Genomic DNA, 24,480 nt, shown 5'->3' with positions numbered 1-24,480 from the left:
ACAAGAATCAAGTCTTAAAGAATTCTTAAAAAAACATTTTCCAGCATATATAATGTTTGTTTGACAAATATTTTCATTTTTAGAAAGTGCACCATTAAGAAAATGCTATGGGTTAACAATGATTTTTAAACTGGGGAAAAACAGCAGCATTCAGGTAATTTTTCAAGCAAATGGAATTAAATGCCCCTAAACATTCTCCTCTTGTATGATTGTTTTGCTATTAGAAAAAAATGTTTCAAATTATCATGAATTTGAAAATTTTCTTTTCTATCACATTTCAAATTGAAACTTATCGCAAATTCTTTATAAAATTTCAGGCTGCTTTAATGAGACCCCAAACCCTTCAACAATTTTTTGGGCAAGAAGAAATTATTGGAGATGGGAAAACATTTTCTCAACTTCTCCATTGTGATGCTGTTCCTTCTGTAATCTTTTGGGGCCCACCAGGAACTGGAAAAACAACTCTAGCTCATATCATTGCGATGAATACAAGGAAAATATTTGTCACTTTGTCTGGAGTCAAAATGACTCTTGATTTACTTCGATCTGTTTGCCAAAATGCACAAAAGGAGCTGAATGAAACAGGTGTTGGAACAATTTTGTTTATTGATGAAATACATCGTCTTGATGCGAAGCTTCAAAATGAACTTGTCAAGCCTTTCCAATCAGGGATTATTTCAATTATTGGCGCCACAACAGAAAATCCTTCTTTTCATTTAAAATCGAGGATTTTAAATCATTGCGAAGTGTTTCATTTGCATGAACTTAGTAGAGATAATATCATTAAAGTTCTCAATCGGGGATTAGAAATACTCAGTAGCTTACAAGTTGCACAATCAACTGTGGAAGTTGTTCCATTCGAGATTTCATGCTATTTAGAAAAACTGTTTGACTTGCCGAATATCATTAAAGAATCTGAAGATTCTCTTCCAATGCTTTATGCCTGCCCAGAGTGTCATTGTGTCGAATACGAATGTAACCATGCAACGCTTCAAGCAGTTGCTGAAAGATGCAATGGAGATTGCCGATCTGCACTTGGAATGCTGGAGCAGATGGCGAATCAGGCACTTCTGCATCATCACAACACTGTCGACAAATGGTGGCAGGCAAAGCAAAAATTCCTCGAACAACTGGACATGCCAAAAAATCTTTTCATTTCTTGTGCATCGGAAGAGCCAACAATTGAAGAGGAAAATATTCTGAAGGGAATAAAACAAAAGAGAACAGCAAACGATGCAAAGGTAATCCAGGACAACACAACAAAAGATAAAAAGATCAGGGCTGTGGATTCTGTTGTGAAGAGGCCTCTTCCTGCAAACCTTCTGCCTCCAATCTTGACTCAATCTTCTCCAACCACTTCAACATCGTCCAATTCAAAGGATGAATCAAAGCCTCACAAATGCACTTCACCGTATCATTTCACCATTTCTTTGAGTTGCGCATCTGGAGAAGGAATCCTTCTGACGCAGTCACAGCTGTCATACTTCGATCGAACCGGCGAATATCACTACGATTACATTTCTGCTCTGCACAAATCTGTGAGAGGAGGTGATGATAACGCTTCCATGTATTATTTGGCCCAGCAGCTGCAAGGCGGTGAGCAGCGGAAATACATCACGCGTCGTGCAATTCGAATGTCCATTGAAGACATTGGCATGGCAAGTCCTGAGTCGCTTGTGCTGGGTGTTGCAACGTGGAAAGCGACGAATGATATTCTTCCAGAAAAAAACGATGTCAAACGATATGAAACAAACAGAGCAAATGAGATTATGATGGGGGGAGAAAAAGAAAGTGAGAAGGGATCTGAAGCAGTATCTTCAAAAGCTAGAGCAGATAAAAGCAAAAGAGAAGGTTACACAAGAAGCGAAAATGAAGAGAAAGATGAGGACAAACTGAATGCAGACCCGCTCTCTCGATATGCGCAGATATCGCGTGCATGTCCTCCGATGGACAGTCCATTGCCAGAGTTTCTTCTCCACCTGACAAGATGTCCAAAAAGCATTGAAGTGTATGAAGCAGTCAACAGGGCAAAAAGGTATTGTACTGATCATCCACTTCGCCCTTCTCCTTCGTATGAAGAGGCGTTTGCTGGTCTGAAGATTGACTGGTTCAAAGATGAAGAGGATGACGAAATGTTAAAAGAAAAAGCTAAAATGGATAAAATTGCGAAAAAAGAACAGAAAAGAAAAGAGATTTTTGATTCGAGCAAAATGAATGAAGTAATAAAAATGGCTGCAACAGAAAAGAAAGGTGAATCTTTGGATTCATCAAAAAATTCATATAGTTTAAATCAAAAAAGCGAGGATAACGAAAATCAAAATTCTCGTCCAATGGCAAAGCATGAAAGCTCTCAACATCTTATCCGCCGAATGAAGGAAAGGCACACGCTTCTTCGGCAGCTTTCTCCAGACTCAAGCACTTCAACTTGAATGAGTGAAGCATCATGGTATCTTCATCAAGACTATCTCTTATTGATGTCCATTCAGCTTCTGCATCTTTGAATGCTGTGAAAGATAGCATTTTATCTCTTCAATTATGAAAAGAAATATTTTTTTGTTATTGAGTTCTAACATTATTTGATAGAGATCGGGTAGATGAGAATTACGAGGTTATAAAAAATAAGTTCATTTTTTAGTCTTATTTTCTTTTTAACATTGTTTGAAATATTCACATTGTTTTTTCTGAAATGACTGTTAAATATTTTATTTCTTTTTTAAACAATAAATATTCATTTTCATGTTGACTGGAACGAATTTGTGAGCATATTTTTTGCAAATAAATGAAATAATCTTAATTTGTAAATTGATGTAATGATTTTTGTACTTCATTTGTATGAAAAAGGCTGTTTGTCATCGGCCAGTGCAAGCAACAAACATTGGATGGAGCGCTTCTTCGAATACTACAACGAGATGATAATGTTTTATTCAATTAATCATTTCAAGTGTTTTTCGCATTTTCAACAGTTGTAGATTCAGTCATAGTTATAATTTTGACAATAAAATTCGTTAAATAGAATTTGTTTATTTGACTCCATATTTCCATTTTTATTGAAACAATATTAAACATGTTTAACTGCAGTTTTCTTAACCCCGTTTGCCTTTAGATAAATTTGATAATACTCTTCAAATAAAACAAAAGCATGATTTTTTAAAAAAAGGCTTTTTGTATTCACATCAAAAGTATTATGAAGCTCATAGAGAACAAAAATAAAAATAACAAAATATTATAAAAGACATTAATGATTAGACAGTGGAAATCAATAGATACAGTAAGAGAAAAGGAAACAAGAAAGCTCAATCTTGAAAGCTATATCCAGAAACAAGTCCAAATTCCAAAAAAGGATGAAGAAAAGAATAGACTCATAACTAAAACAAGTTTTAAAATTCAATTTACTCAACTTTACACGATTTCAAATCCGTCATCATTCACTTCTCTGACAGAATCTTCATCATCATCCTGCACATCATCGTTCATCATTTGAGATATGCCAACAAGACGCTCCAAATATTCTGGATCATTAAAGGCTTGCAACAAGAAGTCAAATCCTCGTTTTGCATATTCGGCACGAACCTAAATAAATTTATAGAAAAATTCAAAAATAAAAAATAATCACAAATATTATTCAATGATCAAAGAAATATCAAGACAAATAAAATTTCATTCATTCAAGTGTAATATCCGTAATTTCAAGAAATAATGATAATTAGAGTTAAAATTATTTGAATCAAACCTTTGAAGAGCAAGCAGTGCACATCTCAAATGAAGAGAAGTGATACAGCCCAGTCTGGAATTTGTTCATAAACATTCTGAACTGATGAGGCACAAACTTCATCGTGCCTTCATCTTCATCTTGATCTGCTGCTTTGAGAATTTCCTTTCTTTTCAGCTCTTCTTTGTCTTCTTCTGCAATAATGTCTTCATCTCCCACCAATTCCTCATCTTCTCCTTCTTTCTTTGCCTCATCGCTTTCCTTCGAAATCTTCAGTTCTTCCAATTTCTTTGCAATCTCATCTTCATCTTCTTGTGCATCACCAGCTTCAGCCATGTTCTTCTTCCTCGAGTGCAGCAGGCACACCATCATCTCCACACTCACCGCAGACGCAATTGGTGCCATGCCAGGCCGTGTGACTGTGCATTGCTGATCCAACGTCCGCTCTCTCAGCGAGTTGCGGGGCGCCACAACATCCGAGCAGAAGTAGCAGCCGAGATGTGGACGGCGCTTCCGATGCAGTCTTTCAGGATTCACAGTGCATTTCTGTGCTCCTTCCTCTTCTTTTTCCAGAGGAGACACAGTAATTCTCTCAGCACCACGGACATGCCCGTGCCTCATCGTCACCAGGGTGTCAAACCCAAGTGCAGAATTGATTGCGACTTTGCCGTAATACGAGCACAGTAACGTTGGCAGCCATCTTGCCTCTCTCGAATCGGTCAGCATAAACACCACATCGTGCGAGCGGATCAGCCTCTCCAGCTGCAGCACATCGCGGCGGCATTCCTCTTCCTCTTTTCCTGGCTGCACTGGATGTCCTGGCATGTGGATTGTCATCGAGATGCCTTTTGTGTCAATTGTTGGTAGAATCTTCTTCATCTCCTCTGCAGCTGTCTCTGCTTTTGGCTGTCCTCCACCCAAGCAATGCTCGAATTGGAACAGAGGCTGTCTGACTGGATTTGAGAAGGACACTTTTCCTCTGTCAACAAATGTTATGTGGCGAACGCCCCATGCAGCAAGTGCACGCCCAACATAGCAACCCAAAGTGCCAGAGCCAAGCAGAAGGCATCTTGTTTCCTTCAAAGCCTCTAAGTCCAGCGACTCAACAAGTCTCCATCTCATCAGTTTCAAGTTGAGATCGACTGAGGTATCAGCAATGGAACGGCTGTCAAATTGTTCTCTCAAATTAACCATTCTTGCTTTGAATTTGCCGTGTTGGTTCTTCTCCCATCCGATGCACTGGATAGCAGCTCCTTCAGCACATGGATCACTTTCAAGAGCTGGAATAACTCCACGAACAAGAAAAGTGGGGCTGTTTTTAGCAGACTCATCACTTTCAGAGGAAGGTGTGGCTGAAGATGAAGCCACGGCCGTGATGTTAGTTGCCTTTCGTGGGTCGCATTCTCTGATGAATGCAATCTCAACAGGAACCTCTTTCAGACCGCTTTCCCATCCATAGTAAGAAAGTGCATACAAATAGTTTCGAGAATTCCATCCAGGATAAGCATTTGAAGAGCCAGGATCTTTAACAGCGATTCCGATGGTTTTTCTTTCACCTTTTTTAACACTTTCGATAAGCATGGGCAATGAAGAAATGGGGAATATTTCCAATGTTGAAGGATCATAACAAGAAGAGATTCCATTAACTTGATTTAACAATTTTTCAATTTCATCTTCCTTATAGAAATTTGAGATTGATTCAAACTTTGAAGTCATCTTCAGAAGCGGATGGTTAAGCACTGGAAAAGCAAACCAGTACATGTATGAATATTCTTTCAAATCTGCAAATGAGCACAAAGTGAATCTGGAAAGTTCTTCTGGATGTTCGAGAATTTCTTTTGAAGCAATTCCTTTCAAAATTTTTTTGCCGGCGTCTTCTAAGATCTGCTTAAAATTAAGTTTCAAAAAAGCATCTTTTGTATTTGTATTGATTAAGCTTCCGGGGACTGCGTAATGATGTTCTGGAGGCCTAAAATATTTTTGAAATAAAAAACCGACAAATCGAAAAATAAACGTGATAAGCTATCTCTTTCTTTAAAAAATACTGCTTCAAACGCTTTTGATGCCTCAAATGCATTTTCATCGAGAAAGAAAAGTGAATGAGCTCTCTCGAATTCTGTTCCGCTGCAAAAATGCCCAACAATGCCAACAGCGTCATCACTCAATTTAAGAACGTCAAGCTTTTTCTCTGATAAAACTTTCCAAAACAATATATCTGGAGAAGATGTAAAAGGCTGAAACAATAATTTATCGCTCATCTTTGTTTTCGATCACGGCTTCCATAATAAGCAACAAATATTATATGTTTTTGAAAACTCATCAATAAACTTTCTCAATGATATTTTCTATAAAGAAATTCTCACTGCTGTGCTATAAAAAGAAATTTTCTATTTAAATTAAAAAATATAGTGAAAAATATTTAAATAAATGGGATTAACAAATAATCCAAATTTCTCAAACACTTTTATCATCAATAAAACATTTTTGGAATTATCCAAAGCAAAGAACCTCAAAATGAAAGAAAAGAAAGAAGTTAATTAAATTTAATGCATCACAAGTTTAACATAACTGTGTCGCTTTCAAAAGGCAAATCAGTAAAAGGATAAGACATGAGTCTTCTTGTCATTTCATGTAGAAGGAGAGGGTTCGAGACATTCACATAAAGCGGGCGTTCATCATCGTAAGCATCACTCCAGCCAAATCTCTGCCGATTGAAAGGATCGTTCATGAAGAGGTGCTTCATCATTCTCTTATCACCAACTGTATCAAGCCTCCCTTGTAAGGAGCATTCACTTCCTTCTGCCTCTACGTGCCTCTTTCTCCGTGTCATTTTGCTTCTGCCTTCGGAATACAGCACCATCTGCGCCTGTGTCTGTGTGAAGGACTCCATAGGCGCTGAAGGGGCCACCTCGCACACGGCCCACTTCTCGTGCGACCAGTGGCACTTCACACATTGAATTACATGGTGAGATGATCCATGTTTAGATGATGAATGTGAAGAAGAAGAAGAAGAAGAAGAATCAGAACTCATGAACTCTGGTGGCGAAACAAAAGAGACTGAATATCCCTTCTTCTGCTTCGTGTAGCTCGGTAGCGACTGGTCAGATTGCCTGTCTGCCTCTGCTTCTCCTCCTCCTCCTCCTCCGCTGCTGCTGGAGTCAGAGAGAGCAGAAATGAGTGAATCTCCATCGATGCCAAAGAGACGAGCCATCTTGTTTTGAACAGCATACTCCCATTCACGTGAGCCCACAGGCGCAGACACCCAGAAGCAGTCCAGAGGAGATGCTAAAGAATCAGAGGGGAAAGAAGACATCAAGAAATCAGAGTTATTGAATGACAGCCAGGGATAGGATGTTTTGTGGGAATTGCTTTTTGATGAAGATGAAGAAGTTGGCTCCAGAGGAAGAAGAGGAGATGAAAGCGGAGCATTCAACACAGCAGACAACGAAAGTGGTGGAGGAAACGAGAGAATGTGAGTAAGTGTCCTCATCATCTTCAGCAGATGATGCGAATAACTCAATTGAAGAGAAAGGAATTTTTGAGAGTCGCCTTCAGTTTGAGAAGAATTGGAAGAAGATTGACTTGTGGAATTGAATGAATTGCTTGATTGTTCAAGAGACTGATGTGGGTAGCTATCAGAAGAGGAACTTGTGGAAGAAGAAGATGGTGAGATGCTCTTTGTGTTTTTAGATAAAGATTCTTCTTGATTATCACAACTTAACTTGCTTTTTCTAATCAAAGACTCATCTTCTGATTTTTGTTGTTGATTATTGCTGTCTTCAATTGGTATTTGACCTTGCGTAGATTCCGATTGCGATAATTGAATCGCATCACTCGGGATGACTGGCTGAACCTGTTTTCCTGCTGGTTCATTGCCATTCTGTTCAACATCTTCTTCATTCTCTTTCTCTTTTTCTTTCTCTTCACTTTGTTTTTTGAGGGTTTCTGTAGATCTCATAATATCATTATTTCCTTGTAAATCTTCACCAATTTCAATAAGACTGCTCATTTTCATTGGATCTTCAGCTTCCATCTCGAGTTCTTCTATTTCTTCCATCTTTTTCTCTTCTTCCCCTTCTGAATCTGGTTGTGACAATTCAACTTCCTCACTTCTTTCTTCTTCCATCTCTGTTTGATTCTGAATTTGATTTTCCTCCTTTTCTTTATCTTTGATTTTGGTTTCTTCTTTTTCTTTCTCTTGTTCCTCTTTTCTGGGTGAAAATTCTTTTGTTCTTTCTTCATTCTCCTGTTTATTCTCATTTTCTGTATTTTTATGTGATTTTCTCTTCATCTCGTTCTTATCTTCTTCTTCTCCATCATCATCATCATCATCTTCTTCTTCTTCAATAATTGTGTTTGTTCCATTTTCTCCTTTTGATACAAACTCATTGAAGATTCCCATTGACTGAAACATTTCCTTTCTGCTCGATGTCGAATAGGCAATCCGCACCGCCTTCCGATATGCACTCAGCACAATTGACAGAAATGCTGAACACATCGAGTGATTTGATAAGGAAGAGGAAGAAGAAAAAGAGGAAGATGAAGAAGAAGACAATTCAATGCTGTCATGCTTGTACGAGTTCAACCTACAAGAACTTGCTTCTTCTCCTTCTTCACAATCACAATTATTTCCACTCGATATCTCATCCTCCTCATCAAATAACTGAGTTGCCCTGCTTTGTGTTGCCACAGCCGCTGAATATGCCACAGTCAGCGGGGTTGCCGGCAGCCTTCCACAAAACACACACGCAATATGCTTCGCAGAAGGAACAGGAAGACGAATGAAAGGCGGAAGATGCTGTGCCTGGTATGTGTACTGTGTGCAAAACATGGAACGCCTTTTGATTCTGCGGCGGGTTTGTTCTTCAGAAGGTGGGGGAGAGCTAAACAAGTCGGGTGAAGGAGAAGAAGAGGCAGATGTGCAGCGAGACAGAACAGGAGAAGGAGAAGGCGAATTGGAAAGTGAAAGAGAAAGAGAAAGAGAAGCGTTTTGATCAGCAGAATCAGATGCGCTTTGAGTTGGGTGTGAGGAAAAACCGGCAGACATCTTCATGAGTGAGGAAGGAGAGACATGGCTGGGGTAGTTTTTGGAGTGATTGCTGGCAGAGGCTGAGCTTCTTGGGGGGAAAGGAGGCGAAGGTGTAGGAGATGAAGAACTGCCACTCGAGTTGATTGAAAGGGATACATAAGAAGGTGTGCTGGCGGATGTTCTTCGTTTCTTGTGGAATATCAATGTGTCAGCTACGTTTGCAGATCGGTGGAACAAAGGAGATAATGCTGATGATGTTGACTGGTTGCTTGAATTTGATCGTCCTTCTTCACACAGAATCGATTCATTCGCTTTGTCTTCTTTTCTTTTATCTGTTTTTTCAATACCCATCTCTATTTGCATTGCTTGTCCATTCCCAACATGTTCTTTTTCCTCATCTTTTTGAGCAATTCTGTTCTTTCCACTCCTTTTCTTCTGTCTCAAATGGCATTGGCACACTCTGCCATGTTGAGAGAGCGGATGGTCGTAACAGCGAAGGCAGACAGCAGAAAACGAAAGGCTTTCAGCTCCACTTGTACCGTAAAGAGGAGGGACAGTTAATGACTGGGAAAGAAGAGAAGAGGAAGAAAGAAGTGATGAAAAGGGAGAGGAAGAAGGAAATGATGAAAAGGGAGAGGAGGAAGAAGAAGAAGAAGCAGATGATGAATATGAAGAAGAATTAGCCAACAGCTGCTGGCTCATCATTTCGTCTTCTTTCTTTTGTTCTTCATTTCTCTTCTTCATCTGATGCAGCAAGTTCTCCAAAATGACTTCCTTCAGATTCAAATCAGGTGACAGAACAGAGTCAACCAGACACAATCCAGTGATAACCATCTCGTGCAGCAGCTGCATCTGAACTGGGCTGATCAGATCTTCAGGCTCATTGCAATCTGAATGAATGCTATTTGAAGAGGAAGAAGATGAACTTTGATGTCTGTTGTCAATTTGCTGTGAAGAAGATGATGATGACGACTGTTCTTGTGTATGTTCTTTTTCCTCTTCAAAGGAATCATAAGTTGTTATTACAGTTTGATATTGCTTCTCAGAAGTTTTTTCTTCCATTCCATTAAACTCATCACTTGCAAAATATCGATGCGCATCCAATCTTCTCAAATATTGCATCATCTTCCTCTTCCTTGACTGTATCATTTGCTTTGTGTTTGAATGATTAAATTGGTTATTTGCGCTGCTGTCACATGAAGAGGATGATGCTGATGAAGATTCCTGTGTTTTTGCTTCAATTTTCATGCTTTCTGTTCCTTTCCAATTTGGGTTGTACAACGATAGCACTTTTTTCTTGTTATCATTTTCTTTTATGTGTTCACCATTTTCCTCCTTTCCTCCTTCATTATTGCCTTTTCTACCCTCATCTATTCTTGCCTTCATCGCTTTTCTTTGCCTCTTCATCTGACTAGATGTGGCAAAGCATTCAGCACAGAGCAGCGCAAAAGCCGCATGCATTTTGGTGAATGAAGCGAATTGTGTGCTTGACGTGGCAGAGAACAAAAGAGGGGGCTTAGACGAATGGGAAGGCGGAGGGGAAGGTGAAGACTGTTCAACAAGCTCAATTGTCTTTCTGTCAAGTAAAATAAGAGAAGATAAAGGCAGATGAGACGAGTGACGAGATGTAGGATTTTCAGTGTATTTTCTTTGAGGAGAAGAAAATTGTTCTGAATGAGAAAATTGGCTATTATGCTCTTTTGCATTTGATTCTTGTGAAGAAGCTGAAATTGAAGACGAAGATGAAAAAGAAGCAGATTTATTGTTATTAATTTTTTCTTCATTTGAATCTGTACTGTTATTATTCAATTCATTCTCCTGGTGGTATTCTTCATTTGTTCGTCTGACAGGATTGCTTGTAAAGTGCATATTTGTATCTTCTCCATCTGATCCATCAGACGATGCGAATGATTCTCCTGATTTTAATTTATCATTGCTTTTTTCATTATTATCTTTGTTATCCTTACAATAAAAATTGTTTTCTTTATTTTTTTCTTCTTCCTCTCCTTCTTCCTCTTCCTCTTCCTCTTCTTCCTTTTCATCTTCTTCTTCCTCTCCTTCTTCCTCTTCCTCTTCTTCCGCCATGGCAAACGGCGAACACAACAGCAGCTCGTATATCAGCGCAAACGCAAAGCACGCCCTGACCTCCAACGCCGCTGTGCTTTTGAAGAATGCTTCTTCGAAGTCGAATGACTGAGGGATTAGACAGTCAGCAGACAGGCAAGTGAGTGGAGAAAGAGCGATGTTTGGGTAAGGATTGGTCAGAAGCGTATAGAAAGAGAAGGGAGTGTTCTGAACACGCCGCTTTTGGACCTCGACCATCACCTCAAGCTCTCTTAATCGAGACAAAAGAGACTCGTCATATTCATTTTCATTGAAGTCGCTATCATCGTTATCATCGTTGTCTTTTTTTTCTTCTTTTTCTTCCTCTTCTTTTTTGTCTTCTTCTTTGAATGTGTTGTTATACTCAGAACTTTCCATAGAGATTTTCTGTTCATTGTTTCCATTGCTATTTGCAATAGAATTTGTCGCATTGAAATCAGAGCAGGCTTCTGAATGATGAAGAGAGCTATCTTCATTCAATTTGCCTTCTGCTTTCATCATTTCATCATTCGCATTTTGTTTATCAATTTCCTTCGCTTCAAAAGTCTTGCTATTTCTTTCGCCTTCAATTTCTTTGCGATTTCTTTCATTGTTGCTCATAAGTGTATCAGAGCCAGAAGAGCTTAATGAAGACTGAATTTGCATGTGAATATCTTCATTTTGTTGGCTTTGTGAAGAAGATGGCATTGAAGAATAAGAATAAGAAGAAGAAGAAGATGATGATGATGAAGCTGAAGCTGAAGCTGAAGAGTTTTCTTTGAATGATTCTGCTTTATCTTCATTGTGAATATCTGGTTTTGGCGTCTCTGACAGTTTTATCTGAGAAGAGGGCAAAGAAACAAACGAAGAAGGCAATTGGTTTGGATCATCTGAAGAAGAAGAAGAGGAGGATGACGATGATGATATAGAATCTGTATCAAAATACGGAGGCATTTCAGAAGAAGAGGATGAAGAGGTTGACTGATAGCATGGATATGAATAAAAAGGAGAGGAAGAGGAAGAGGAAGATGAAGATGAGGAGGAGGAGTCAGAAGAAGAAGAAGAAGAAGAAGAAGTAGATGATGATGATGATGATGAATCAGAAGAAGAAGATTCGGAAGAAGAAGGTGAATGCATATACTCCTCCAGCATCTTCTCCTGCTCTCTGTACTGCTCCTGCATAGCCTGCATCCGTGCGATCTCCTTTTTCGCCTCCTTCACCAGCGCCTTCTCCCTCCTCACCTCTTCCTCCAGCACCGCCAGCTGCCTCTCCCGCCCGCTCCTTTCTTCCTCCTCCAGCTCAATCCTCTCCTTCTCCCTCACCTCCGCTTCGTCGCACGAATTAAACACATCTTCGGCAAAGCTCATTTCAACAGCAAGCGGATGGAATTTCCCGTCGCTGCTGTCTGCGTTGATCGCCTTCATTTTGGCTTCGCAGTAATTTCTTCCCACTTCGCCCACACAGAAGAGGAAGACCTGGTTGGATGAGGAGCGGAGCATGAAGAGTGAGAAGGGGGTGAGGAAGGGGATGTAAGGGGGATTGAGGGAAGAAGAAGAGGAAGAGGAAGAAAAAGAAGATGATTCAAAAGATGAAGAAGAAGAAGATGATGATGATGATGAATTTAATGTCGAATTTTGAGTTGTCTGGTTGAATGATGAAGTGAATGAGTTCATAAGAAAGTCCAGAATTTCCTTAGCTGAGGCAGCATACGCTGAATGGCTATACGGCTTGCTCCGAGCAGCAACAGATAAAGGAATTTCAGAGGAAGAAAAAGAGGAGGAAGAAAAAGAAGAAGAGAAAGAAGAAGAGAAAGAAGAAGAAGAAGAAGATTTATCAGAAGAAGAAGGACAATAGGGAGGTGGCATGAATGCTTCAGTGTTTATGAAATCTCCGCTTTTCTCAATGAATTTGTCGAGAAGCGACAAAGTCGGCTCAACAGAAGACAGATCGTCCTTCAACCGATCTAAAATCTGCAGCACGTTTTCGCCTTGTGTTAGAACTGAAGGCGATTTCAACAAAAATGGAAGGAGGGAGTCTTGTTCAGCTGAAGAGGGAGAAGAAGAAGAAGATGCTGTTTGTGTGTTTCCAGTGCCTTCATTCGCAATTAATGGCTCTGTCAGCTCATCTGCCGTCCGTCTTGTGGATTCGCTCAAAAGACTCGATGTTTCTGAGTGGCGGGATATAACAGAGTGAATTGATTGATCCTTCGTTTTGCTGTGTTTTCTGTCTTTTTTGAGGAATTCTTCTTTCTTTTTAGAAGATTTCTTCTTATTTCTCTTCGATTCATTCATGTTTCTATCTTCTTTCATTTCCTTCTCTTTCTTCTCCTTCTTCCTCTCTCTCCCTGACCCACGCCCACATCCTCCCCCCGCAACCAGCCACATCTTCGGTGCGAGCGGTGCGGGGAGCATCAGAAACGGAAATCCCAATGGACTCACCACTGCCCCGTCACACGCCACTGCAATGCCCACAGAGAGAAGAGTGATTGGCACAAAGACAAACACCATCAGAACAATCAGCAGCAGCCTTCTGTGCCACGTCAGCGGCCATTCATCAAAAAAAGGTGGGGCTAAGTTGATGACTGCGAGGGGAGATATCAGCTTTGTTGGGAGCATAAAAACGATTTTGCCGAGCAGAAACAGACGGGACAGGCAAAGATGAGAGAGGAAGAAGAGAAACAAGAACGAAGAGAACTGAGGTGGCAGAGCTGGGTCAAACGTGTCAGAGGATATGATGCCATCGCTGTAGAAGAGGGGGTTATGTGCAATGTGCCAGAGAAGAGAGGCAAGAAGATAGGAAAGCAAAGGAGTGTAAGAGAAAGGGAACTGCATCGGCAGCCGGATCGCGTGCATGAACAGGAGGCAGCCGCAAAGGCAGACGAAGAAAGAAGGATTTGGAATGTCTTCGTTTGTTAGAGGGTCAGTTGAGAGATTTGGAATTGTGGAAAAAAAAGAGAGTTCGAAAGAGGAGAAGACGAGGATTGAGACAGGGATGAACGCAAATGAGAGGAAGAGACGGAAGGAAGTCATTAGTTTCATGGTATTCAATGAAGAATGTGTTTGACTTGAAGAAGAAGAGGATGGGGATGAAGAAGAAGAAGAAGAAGAAGAAGAAGAAGAAGAAGAAGAAGAAGAAGAAGAAGAAGAAGAAGAAGAAGAAGAAGAAGAAGAAGAAGAAGAAGAAGAAGAAGAAGAAGAAGAAGAAGAAGAAGAAGAAGAAGAAGAAGAAGAAGAAGAAGAAGAAGAAGAAGAAGAAGAAGAAGAAGAAGAAGAAGAAGAAGAAGAAGATGGAGATGGAGATGATGATGAAGCAGGTGATGGTGAATGTGATATCGTTTCTGTTTCATTCTGATTATCACCAGAATTCTTCTCAGAAGTCTTTGATCCCTTTGAAAGCTGTGTGTCAGCATCCATCGGCTTCAGATGAGCAAACTTCAACAGGCCAAACCAGAGCGGTTTTTTGCTCTCTTCGAAAATGAGAATGCAGACAACACACACAAATACAAGGCAGTCAACAATGAGACGAGCTACGAAAAATCCCCTTTTTGTGAAAGGATGATGGCTCAATGGGAAAAGCGCCTTTGAAGATTCAGCTTCATTGCTCGAGTCATTTGTTGAGTTTTTGTATAGCGCAGCATTGCCAGTGGTTTTGATGAGGATTAACAGGAGAAAAGCAACAAGAAGCAGAAGAAGAAAGGACAGCTCTAAGATGGCTGTAAAGACTGCCAGGAAGTGCGAGGTTGATGACTTGGCAGGTTTTTGTCTGGTAAATTTGTTCTTTCTGTTTGAATCAGTATTATTCGAATGTGGAAAAGTCATTGAAGATGAGTTGCTGCCGTGAAAGCCTTCGACAATAGGAAACTTTGGCTCAATGTTACGTTCATTAAGCATCTCCCTTTCAGTAAAGATGGTTGAATTCATATCTTTTTCATTGCAATCGTATGAAAATGAATTGTTCAATTCTTCTTCTGCTGCTTTCTTTTGCTTTTGCCTTTCATAATCACATGAATTTTTAACTGTTGACTTTTCACAATTAGCATGATTTTGCTTGGCAGCTTCACAATTTCGCGCATATTTCTTTCCAAACAGTCCTTTTATCCAAGACATGAATCTGCTTATGCCTGAAATGTAATCTTGACTCAGCAAAATGGAAGTGACACACATCACAAAGACGCACCCCCATTGCAGCCTAACTCGAGTCTCTTGGCTCGCATCAATAGCTGGACGCATCAGTTGATTGCCATATTCACCAGAACCCAGCCAGAGAAGAACACTTCCAAGAGCAGCAGACAATACAGCAGTGAGTGCATGAGTAACGGTTCGCCAACCTTTGAAGGAAGATGACGCTCCACAAAAGAACATGCAAAACTCCTGGAGAATCCACAAAAGAAGAATGTCAAGCTGGGGAAGGAAACCGATGGAAAAGAGAAGAGGCAGGCAAGCACATAGAATGCAAGGAATGAATGAAAGTCTGGTTTTCAACATATGAAAAGATAATCCCAAGCTTCTAAGCCAATCCATGGAATGTTCGTTTTCAACAAGTTCACAAGCAGATGGTAACGGCGTATGGAAAATATCAGTTCTACACATATCAACAAGAGCAAAAATTCCAAAAATTATGAAATAAGTTGGACGTAAAAAAGAGTTCATTGATTCTGTCGCTCTTGTCTGATTTGGCTCGGGTGGTGGTTTGCAAATAAGAGGATATAAACTAATATAAAATGTTACCCACATAAACAAGTGGAGAAAAACTGTTCCTACACTCAGTTTTGAGGCATCGTTTTGATGAAGAATTGCAGAAAAATGGAAACAAGCCATCATCAGCCCCATGGAAAACAGTACAATAACATAAATCAGTATTCCAATAAATATTTTTAACTTTGACTCCATAAAAAATGGTGAAAGAGGTTCCACTAATGTTTTAGCAGCTTGTTTTGTGAAAATGCCAAAAAATACATCTCCATCTTCGTTAAATGGAGAACTTTGATTGTCATTTTTCTTATTCGTTATGCAACAGCATAAGATGTAATAAAGCCGAACAAAAAAGAAAAATAATGCACATATTCCTAAAAAAACAAGAATAAAAGCAAAAACCAAAAACTATTCAAAATTGTTAAACCTCCAGATGCGAGTGCGCACGTAAAGAAAGAAATCCATTCATATTGAGATAGCAAAACAAGCAATAAACAAAGAGATGGTGGAAGAAGGAATGTTAACCAAGTAAATAAATGAACAGATAAAGGAACTGAACTCCTCCAGCAGAAACGAGGTCCACCAAATATTGTTTGTGCAACTCTTCTCAATAAAAAACTGGTTTTCCCTTGGGGCAAATACGATGTATAAGGCATCGTACTTCACAAATGAAATAAGATTTTGTTATTTGCCCATTACTATTTTCATAAAATGAATAATTGACAACGTTCAAGGTTTCATTTTCGAGAAATCATCACATTGCAAGTTAATTTGTCATTATCAATCAAAACATGTTGAATCATTTGTAATCAATCAATATAACACACAATATAAGCGAAAAAATAAGAAATAAAAAATAAAAAATAAAATTAAATAATAATATGTTAACCTCAATAACACAATTATGTTTTCATTATCGAAAAAAAATATAACAAAATATGATGATAAATCTATTTTTAAACTTTTAATTGCAATTGAAGAAAAAGTTCCCTTTAAACTTTTAACAAATGAATGAAAAGTTAATACGTTGATTCTTCTCAACAACTTAATCGTTTTCTTATTATACTTTTCCAGTGACCCCAATCAACAAGCAGTCAAACAACCTTCCATAAACAAATCAATCCTTAAATTTCATACTTATAACTTTTACTTGCTTATTCAACCAACAATAAATATATTTCATCTTTAATATACTCCAAATATTTACTACTTACATTTTAAATTTAAACATTTCAAAATTCATTCAAAACACAATCAAAGTCAGATAGAACTATTATTAGGCGAGGCACGAATGCCTCACAGATCAAAAAACTATGAGTCAGAAATCCACCACTGGGGTAGATCACACGCATAAACGCAGCCCGAGTGCAATGACGCGCTTATACATGGACCAGGGCCTTATTGATCGCCCTGCATTCAACTCCAGGTATGTTAGTTTTTTCTTTTTAACTCTGCTTTTATACTATATTGAAAATGACAAAACTATGGTTAAGATCATAATATGTATAATAATTGTATTTTCTTCATATTTTTTTTCAAAATTGTTTTGTTTTGTTTTTGGTTTAATTTTAAAAATCTATATCGCAAATTTGTATTTGTCAATATTTATTATATTTTGTAGATGACTTATTGAGTCTTTTTTTAATCGATTAAGAATCATTTTCAAAGAGTTGTTTTTTATATGCTTTGCATGAAGAAGAGTGATATTTAATGACTTATTCAATTTTTAGGTGATATATTTGACCTTTAATATACACTCGAATTTGTGTTGGTATCATTTCAAATTATTTTTTAGGTTTTATTTTTGGTGAAGACAGTCTTTTATATTTCATCCAACGATATATTTCATCATATTATTAAATGGAAATCATTTAACATATTCAACAATTAAAGGAATTTCTTTTCCAAGCACTCCCACTTCCCATCTCACTAACTCCTCCTCCAACATCTGCTTTCGTTCTCGTTGCTGATTCCGGTCGCATTCTACCAGAATTCCCAGACTGTGCCTGTGCACCTTCTCTGCTCCCCATTCTCGCCTCCATCTGCCTTCCTCCTCCTCCTCCTCCTCCTCCTCGATAGTCTCTCCTTCCATCCATCATTGCCTGTGGATACCCTCCATATCCGTCTCCTTCTCCTTCATATTCATCCCCTTCGTCCTCTCCCATCATCCCTCCTCTTCCATCGCTTCCTCCTCCTCCGCCAACACCTCCTCCTCCTGAGAAGACACGAGGAAGCGACTCAGCTGGCTACAGCAGCTCATCGTCCTCTGGCACATTCAGCGTCTCCTCCTCCAGCCGCGAAATATGCTCCTTCGTCTCTATCTCACTGAAGCCCATCTCCTGTGTTGTCTTTCGGTGCATCTCCATCGACGGACGGATCAGCGACCGCTCGTCTTCTCTCCTCCTCTTCACGTTCGAAGCAACAGCTGCCGGTGCAATTGGAGCAGCATGGCGCTGTGTGGATGCCATTGAAGGTGCACCTGTGCCAGATGCTCCACCAGAAGACGTCGGCCGTCGGGTGCCTCCCATCGAAGAGCGCGCTTTCCTTTGTGCCCCATCGCCTGCAGATGCTGACTGGAATGGCGAGGCGGATGAAGACGACGGAGGAGTTGGAGCCACCCGGTGGATTGGAGGAAGAAGAGGCTGAGTCTGATGAGTATGCTGCACGCACCTGCATCAACATCTCGTCGACGGCATTCGGATGGCACGCAGCGCGTTTCCTGAGTGCTCTGCGCCTTGGATGTCCCACACCTCGTCCTCCTCGCTCCACATCGCACGCTCCCGGATCTTATCCACTTCGTGCGGCGGGATGAACAGCTGGATGATCGTCTGCGCCGCTTCATCTGCGTCTGCGGCTCTGCAATCGAGTCGATCATCATGTTGCGCTCCATCTCAAACTCTGTCTGCAGCTCCTCGTTTTCGTCTTCTAGGCGTTTGATCTCGTCTTCCGCCTGCTGCTTCAGCTGGTTCATCTCCTCGTCCATCACCTGCACCTGCCGCCTCGCCTCTTTGTGCGACTGCAGAATCTTCTCCAACTGTTTGTTTTTGTGTGCCACTTCCTCCTCCAACGACTGGTGCGTCCGCCGCAAGTCAATCTCCAGCGTCTCCTTGTCTGCCAGCAGCCGCTTCCGCTCCTCCTCCAGCTCTCTTTCCTTCGCCTTCTCCATTTCCACCCTCTTCCGCTCTTCCTCTTTCTTCTGCTCCTCCATCTTCCGCTTCATCTCTTCCATCTGCCTCTTGTGCTTCGCTTGCATGTCCTGCAGATGTGTCCCTCCTTTGATCACTTTCTCCTCCATGTGCTTCAGCTTCCGCGCTGCTATCTCTCTCTCTGCTCTTTCCTTCGCTGCCTCTTCTTCTCTCCTTCTCAATTCTTGCTCAATCTTCTTCCGTTCTTCTTCCAGTCGCTCCTTCTCACTCTCCAATGCACTTTCTTTTTCCTTCGCTTTCTCTTCCATTTCAATCTGCAGCTTCTTGATGATTTCTTCGTCAGCCACCACAATTTTCTCTGTGTTGCGCTCTTCCAGCATCTTCTTCAGTTTCGCTATTTCCTCCTGCATCTTCAGCACCATCGCATCCTGAGCACAGTTCACCACTGGATTGTTCTTAATCTGCTTTGCCCTGTTTGCATACCTCAACGTTGAGGATGTCTCTTCGTAGTTGTATTCAGCTGGGCCGATGTTTGCAATCATCACTGTTCGGCTGTTCCCGCCAAGCGAGTCCTGCAAAAGTCGCGTCAGTTTGCTGTTTCGATGGGGAATGAATTCTGGGTTCTTTCTGGTCAGCTTGTTGATGACCTCTCCCAGTGTTGACAGCGACTTGTTGATGTTACCAGCTTCCACAAGCTGCTTGCCTGAAGCATCTGTTTTTGACTGACGCTCAGAACCAGCCAGATCAACAAGATTCAGCCTGCCCACTTTCACAAGAGGCTTCCCATCAGCATCCAAAATGGCCACATCTGCACATTCTATCGAAATAATGAAAATACCATGCGAACGAGAAGACTCTTGGTTCATCTTTGTCGCTGCTACTGTTCGTCTTTTTGCTCCACGATCCATCACTTGCTGCATCGATGCGGAATTTTCGCATAAAAGTGCTGTCAAATCTGGAACATGAATCTAAAGTTCTGGCGATTCGTGAATTTTTATGTTATCTGATCCTGGTGCTTTCGACAATAAATCCTTTACTTGCTCATTGTAAATTTCAAGGTACGAAACTGTAACAAGAAATTTTTTTGTATCGTCTGCTTGATTTATTGCTGCAAAGATATGATCAAATGAACGTTGTGTGATGCCTGGCAGTTCAGGGGTTCCAGCCATTGTAAATGTTTTTCCTGTTCCTGTTTGTCCGTATGCAAATATACACCCATTAAATCCATTCATCACTCCATCTACAATTGCCTTGTAAGATTTTTCGTAAATAAGTTTTTACTCGGTGCTGAGAAAAAAAGAAAAAAGTACTGAAAATATCAAAAGCAGATGAAGCAAACTCCGTTGGAAATATAACGTCATTAGCAAATGCATATTATTAATATTGAACGAAAATGATATGCAGAAATGATATTTGTTTTCAATGCTACCCATGTAATTTTTTTTTTTTTTTTTTTTTTTTTTTTTTTTTTTTTTTTTTTTTTTGGTGACCGACAGCAACAAAAAATCGCTTGTCGTGTCGCACAGGTCTATATTTTTTCTTTTAAATTAACGAAAAAACTCATTTATTCAAATGTATTCTTCGATTTGTCGAAATTTAGTGAAATGGAAAAAGAAATAAAAAAATGAAGTGTTAAACAATGAAAAATAACCAAAATTATAAAGAAGTTATGTTCAATAACAATAACAACACTTAAAAATCTCAAAACAAAAAGCTCATTGAAATATGAGCAAATCTTTGATCGAAAAATAAAATAAGAAACTCCTGATCTTTTCACTAAAATCAATAAAATAAAAATTATTTACTGGAATAGCTGATTAAAATATATGGGGAAAAATATAAACTTACAAGCTTTTTTTGCACAAGGCATTGAAAAATTGCTTCACTCATAACTTTATTTCGTTTTCTCAGATTTCAAAATAAATTTGATTTTCATATCTGCACACAGGCATCGTTGAAATCAAAACATAAAGTTTTCCAACATTTCACGAATGTGAAAAAATGGACCCATTTTCATTGTGTTTTTTGTCTCAAAAAGTCAATGAAAAGTGCATAATTTTTCAATGAAAATACCTGAAGTCAAATATCTTGTCCCATATTTAAATTTTTCTGTTATTTATTTTTTTCTAAATGTGCTCCGGTAAGCCAGAAAATTTAGGTCCCGATTAATTCTTTGTGCACCGATAAATTATTGAACCTATCAGTGATCATTGATAAGTGAAAGATTCTCAGTCTAAGAAACCTAGGGGAAAATGGGTTGAAGGAAGATGAGAAGAAATTGCATTTTCAAATCGTTTAAAAAATGAAACATAAGTTTCAAACAAGAAGCTGGAAGTTTATCTGATAAACCAAAAAGTCAAAAAATCACTTTTAGAATTATAAAATGATTGACTTGTAAACATTTTTTCTGTTTTGTTGATTTTTCTTTAAACAACATGCAACTGAAAAAATTTAATCATTATTATTGAGGAAAAATATTCAACTTCTCGCTTTTCCTCACGATCAGAATGTTGCAGCTCACATTGAAATTAAAGAGCTGTTAAATTTTACAAGAAGAATGAATAGGGCTTTTAAAATAAATGTTGTAGACAGTTCTTTCAACTCAAATGCTCATGAATAATGGAGATACAGATATCGCATAAAATACCGGACATCGCACAATATACCGGACAAGATCGATTTCACAATAACTGCAAGAGGAATAATTCTGACAATTTTCCTCAAAATATATCTCATTAACACAAACTCACGTGACATACAAGACTTTCAGGACAGCTTCACTTGTGCTCAGAAAAAATTAATGATTGAAATCTCGGAGAAATAGGACTTTGAGTTTCTCCGAGATTTCAATCATTAATTTTTTCTGAGCACAAGTGAAGCTGTCCTGAAAGTCTTGTATGTCACGTGAGTTTGTGTTAATGAGATATATTTTGAGGAAAATTGTCAGAATTATTCCTCTTGCAGTTATTGTGAAATCGATCTTGTCCGGTATATTGTGCGATGTCCGGTATTTTATGCGATATCTGTTATGAAGAAAACTGAAATCTTGTGCGCTTTTTTTTCTATTTTGAAGTTGAAGGAATTGTGCAGAAATTAGATTTGATGTATTTTGAGAGGAAGATGATGAAAGAAAAAGTGTCATATTGGGATATTTATTAGGGTGGATATTTTATCTTGACCTCAAAAATTAATCTCAACTCTTTTTTTTGAAACTTTCTGAAGCTTTTTTCGAGCTTAACAAAGGTTTGAAATAAAAAATAAATGGGAAAATTTTTTTAAAAAGTTCCTCGACTTTAATTTTTTTTGCAAAACCTCATTTTCATCTATTGATTAGCGGAACTTTTTATGACCATGTGGGTGATTATTTTTGAAATCATATATTTTCGAAAAAGAATTTCGGTTCAACTTTATGTTTGAAATATTTTTCTATGAACACGGAAAAATTATAACTCCAACAAAAACATTTCCGTCTCTTTTTCACATCAAACATATGCTTTTGATATAGTTGAATAAATTTTCATATTTCAATGATAAATTTATTTTCAATGACAATGAATTATCAAAATAATAAGCATCCTGAAAATAGTTATGATTTCAAAAATAATCACCCATATAATATATATATATATATATATATTATTTTCTGAGCTTATTATTGAAAAATAAGAAACAATTTTGTTGATATCATATGAACTGTAAACTTATTTTGTAATACTCATTTGAAAGAAAATGATTTTCAGCTATTTGAATCAAATGATTTACATATTCTTATTTCTTCTTTTTCATTTCATATATTAGAATATTCATTCTGAATTTATTGACATTAATTAAGTTTTAATCACTTTCTTATGAAGAAAAACAAATAAAATTGATTTTCTTGAATTCTAGAATTTTTTAATAAGAAATTATCAATCATGAAAAATTCATCAAAACTTCACTCGTAACAATCGAATGTATTCAAAAAGTTGTTTGCATAAAGCAATTTTTAATGCAATTCTCGAAAATTGTGGTATAAATTATTATTTTTCAAAATATATCACCATTCGCTCCAAACTCAAAAAAACAAATTATTCTCAAATTTAGATTCAAACAGTTTATTTCAACTGGTTCTTTCTTCTCAGAATGTGCCTTTTTCTTCTCCCTTTCATTTTATATTAACGCATTATCAAAAGAAATCCTGCTTCAAACATTTTTAATTACACAAAAAAAGCAGGTTTTATCTGCTGTTAACCGTTCTGAAACAAATGAAAATGTTGTGCTTGTGTCACATGCTGAACTGCCAATTGACATAGAGTGGTATCGAAAAAAGCCTCTTGTGGCCGATGCAGCGCAGCAGTCGTCTCGTCGCTCAGCGCCTTCGTCTTCTTCGTCTTCTTCAACTGGAGCAGCACGCCGATCAACTTCACCATTCCGGAGGCGGAAAAGCGACGAGAAGAAGGCAGCAGGAGATGATCAGCCATCATCTTCATCAGCGCCTGCGATTGACCCTTCGGATGCGTCGGCTGTGGCAGAGTCATACACATCGACCGGAGCGATGGATGATATCGAGAGGCGGCTGCGGATTGTGGTGCCAGAGGCGGCTGGGGTGTATGGGCTGCACATGCCGCTGTCGCTGCAGCTGCTGCTGTCGCTGCGGGCGCTGCAGACGCTTCGGGAATACGGTGTGGCTCGGCGGGCGGTGCTGAATGGGGGTGTTGTGTGTTCATACGATGTGGCGCTTTCATCGATGATTTCGGTTCAGCTGGTGGGGTAGCTTCCTTTGCTTGCAGCGTTTGTGGGCACGAAGAAGGGGGGCAAGCGAATGTTTGTAGCAGCAGATGTGAATACGATCTGTTCATAACATTGCTGCTGGCTTCGCGATCGCTGCAGTTGAAAAATTTGGTGGTGAAGCTGGACGATGAAGTGATGGGGCGAGGGATTGCAGTGTGTGAAGTGGGGGGGATTGTGGAGAAGGGGCTGGAGGCGGAGGGGTTAATGATGGAGGATGTGGTTCTGTCTCCAACAGCGATTGCGCTGTCTGTGCTAGAGGAGCGGGAAGTGGCAGAGGAAGAAGAAAGGGGAGACAAAAAGGGAGAAGAAAAGGGAAAAGAAGATGGAGGGAGAGAGGGAGGTGATGGGAATGAGGAGAAAGGCGGGGATCCAACAGCGCACAGAGAGTTTGTGGAGAGAACCAAAGAGAATCAGGGGAAGCTGGAAGAAGCGATGGCGCCGTTGATTGTGGAGGCGCTTGGGCTGAGTGGGCTGAGGTTTGTGAAGGCAGAGGTTGAGGCTGGCGCAGACAAGCAGCATTCAGTGGAACCAAAAGTGTGCAGTTCTTCTCCATCTGATGGTATCCAACAGGAGATATCAAGAGCAGAAGAAGAAGCAGCAGATGGATCTTTGGGCATAAGTTCAGATAGAAGTTCAGAGGGAGTGGGGAAAGATATCAAAAAGGTGGAAATGCCAACGAATGATTTGAGGATGAATGAGGAATCAGGGAGAGAGAGAAGTTCGATTGATATTGAGAAGGAAGAGGAGGAGGAAAGGGATGAAAAGGATGAAGATGATGAAAAGGAGGAAGAGGAGGAAGAGGAGGAAGAGGAGGAAGAGGAGGAAGAGGAGGAAGAGGAGGAAGAGGAGGAAGAGGAGGAAGAGGAGGAAGAGGAGGAAGAGGAGGAAGAGGAGGAAGAGGAGGAAGAGGAGGAAGAGGAGGAAGAGGAGGAAGAGGAGGAAGAGGAGGAAGAGGAGGAAGAGGAGGAAGAGGAGGAAGAAGATGATGATAGAGAGGAAGAGGAGGAACAAGAGAAGAAGAAGAAGAAGTGAAGGAGGAGGAAGGAGAAGAA

The 24,480-nt window shown here is 39.5% G+C and overlaps 6 protein-coding genes across 6 annotated transcripts; 2 read left to right on the top strand and 4 right to left on the bottom strand.

The window, feature by feature from the left end:
- Nucleotides 1-170: 170 nt before the first annotated feature.
- Nucleotides 171-2,429, top strand: MONOS_5373 (putative MgsA AAA+ ATPase C terminal; the record flags this gene model as incomplete). Its single annotated transcript, XM_067875514.1, has 2 exons — nt 171-203; nt 318-2,429. The coding sequence occupies 2 exons, from the start codon at nt 171-173 to the stop codon at nt 2,427-2,429; spliced, it is 2,145 nt and encodes a 714-aa protein (XP_067724598.1).
- Nucleotides 2,430-2,596: 167 nt separating this feature from the next.
- Nucleotides 2,597-6,238, bottom strand: MONOS_5372 (Autophagy-related protein 7 (Atg7)). The gene is made up of 3 exons (XM_067875513.1): nt 5,765-6,238; nt 3,731-5,678; nt 2,597-3,570 (listed from the first exon to the last, which is right to left on the bottom strand). Exons 1-3 carry the CDS (start codon nt 5,965-5,967, stop codon nt 3,400-3,402), a joined length of 2,322 nt encoding a protein of 773 aa, XP_067724597.1. The 5' UTR covers nt 5,968-6,238; the 3' UTR covers nt 2,597-3,399.
- Nucleotides 6,084-16,212, bottom strand: MONOS_5371 (uncharacterized protein). The gene is made up of 3 exons (XM_067875512.1): nt 15,940-16,212; nt 11,206-15,886; nt 6,084-11,073 (listed from the first exon to the last, which is right to left on the bottom strand). Exons 1-3 carry the CDS (start codon nt 16,166-16,168, stop codon nt 6,261-6,263), a joined length of 9,723 nt encoding a protein of 3,240 aa, XP_067724596.1. The 5' UTR covers nt 16,169-16,212; the 3' UTR covers nt 6,084-6,260.
- A 1,180-nt stretch (nt 16,213-17,392) lies between these two features.
- Nucleotides 17,393-17,677, bottom strand: MONOS_5370 (uncharacterized protein; the record flags this gene model as incomplete). Its single annotated transcript, XM_067875511.1, has 1 exon — nt 17,393-17,677. One exon carries the CDS (start codon nt 17,675-17,677, stop codon nt 17,393-17,395), a length of 285 nt encoding a protein of 94 aa, XP_067724595.1.
- An 81-nt stretch (nt 17,678-17,758) lies between these two features.
- On the bottom strand, nt 17,759-19,578 carry MONOS_5369 (kinesin 2; the record flags this gene model as incomplete). The annotated part of the gene is made up of 2 exons (XM_067875509.1): nt 17,759-18,182; nt 18,263-19,578. 2 exons carry the CDS (start codon nt 19,576-19,578, stop codon nt 17,759-17,761), a joined length of 1,740 nt encoding a protein of 579 aa, XP_067724594.1.
- A 3,068-nt stretch (nt 19,579-22,646) lies between these two features.
- Nucleotides 22,647-24,460, top strand: MONOS_5368 (uncharacterized protein; the record flags this gene model as incomplete). The annotated part of the gene is made up of 3 exons (XM_067875508.1): nt 22,647-22,667; nt 22,872-23,319; nt 23,400-24,460. The coding sequence occupies 3 exons, from the start codon at nt 22,647-22,649 to the stop codon at nt 24,458-24,460; spliced, it is 1,530 nt and encodes a 509-aa protein (XP_067724593.1).
- Nucleotides 24,461-24,480: the final 20 nt, after the last annotated feature.

The sequence above is a fragment of the Monocercomonoides exilis genome, assembly GCF_001643675.1.
Source record: "Monocercomonoides exilis strain PA203 chromosome Unknown scaffold32-1190040, whole genome shotgun sequence".
Lineage (NCBI taxonomy): Eukaryota > Preaxostyla > Oxymonadida > Polymastigidae > Monocercomonoides > Monocercomonoides exilis.
Note: the sequence above shows the minus strand (reverse complement) of the source record. Positions and strands in the feature narration are given on the sequence as shown.

Bases quoted from the DNA above. Each gene is read 5' to 3' on its own strand.
- MONOS_5371 (XM_067875512.1), bottom strand. From the start codon at position 16,168: ATGCCTTATACATCGTATTTGCCCCAAGGGAAAACCAGTTTTTTATTG. The intron at 15,887-15,939 runs GTTTAACAATTT...TTGTTTTTTTAG, and splicing joins GTGCGCACTCGCATCTGGAG to GAATATGTGCATTATTTTTC. The intron at 11,074-11,205 runs GTATAACAACAC...GTCTCGATTAAG, and splicing joins ATCTCTATGGAAAGTTCTGA to AGAGCTTGAGGTGATGGTCG.
- MONOS_5372 (XM_067875513.1), bottom strand. From the start codon at position 5,967: ATGAGCGATAAATTATTGTTTCAGCCTTTTACATCTTCTCCAGATATA. The intron at 5,679-5,764 runs GTTTGAAGCAGT...AAAATATTTTAG, and splicing joins GCATTTGAGGCATCAAAAGC to GCCTCCAGAACATCATTACG. The intron at 3,571-3,730 runs GTTTGATTCAAA...AAATTTATTTAG, and splicing joins GCACTGCTTGCTCTTCAAAG to GTTCGTGCCGAATATGCAAA.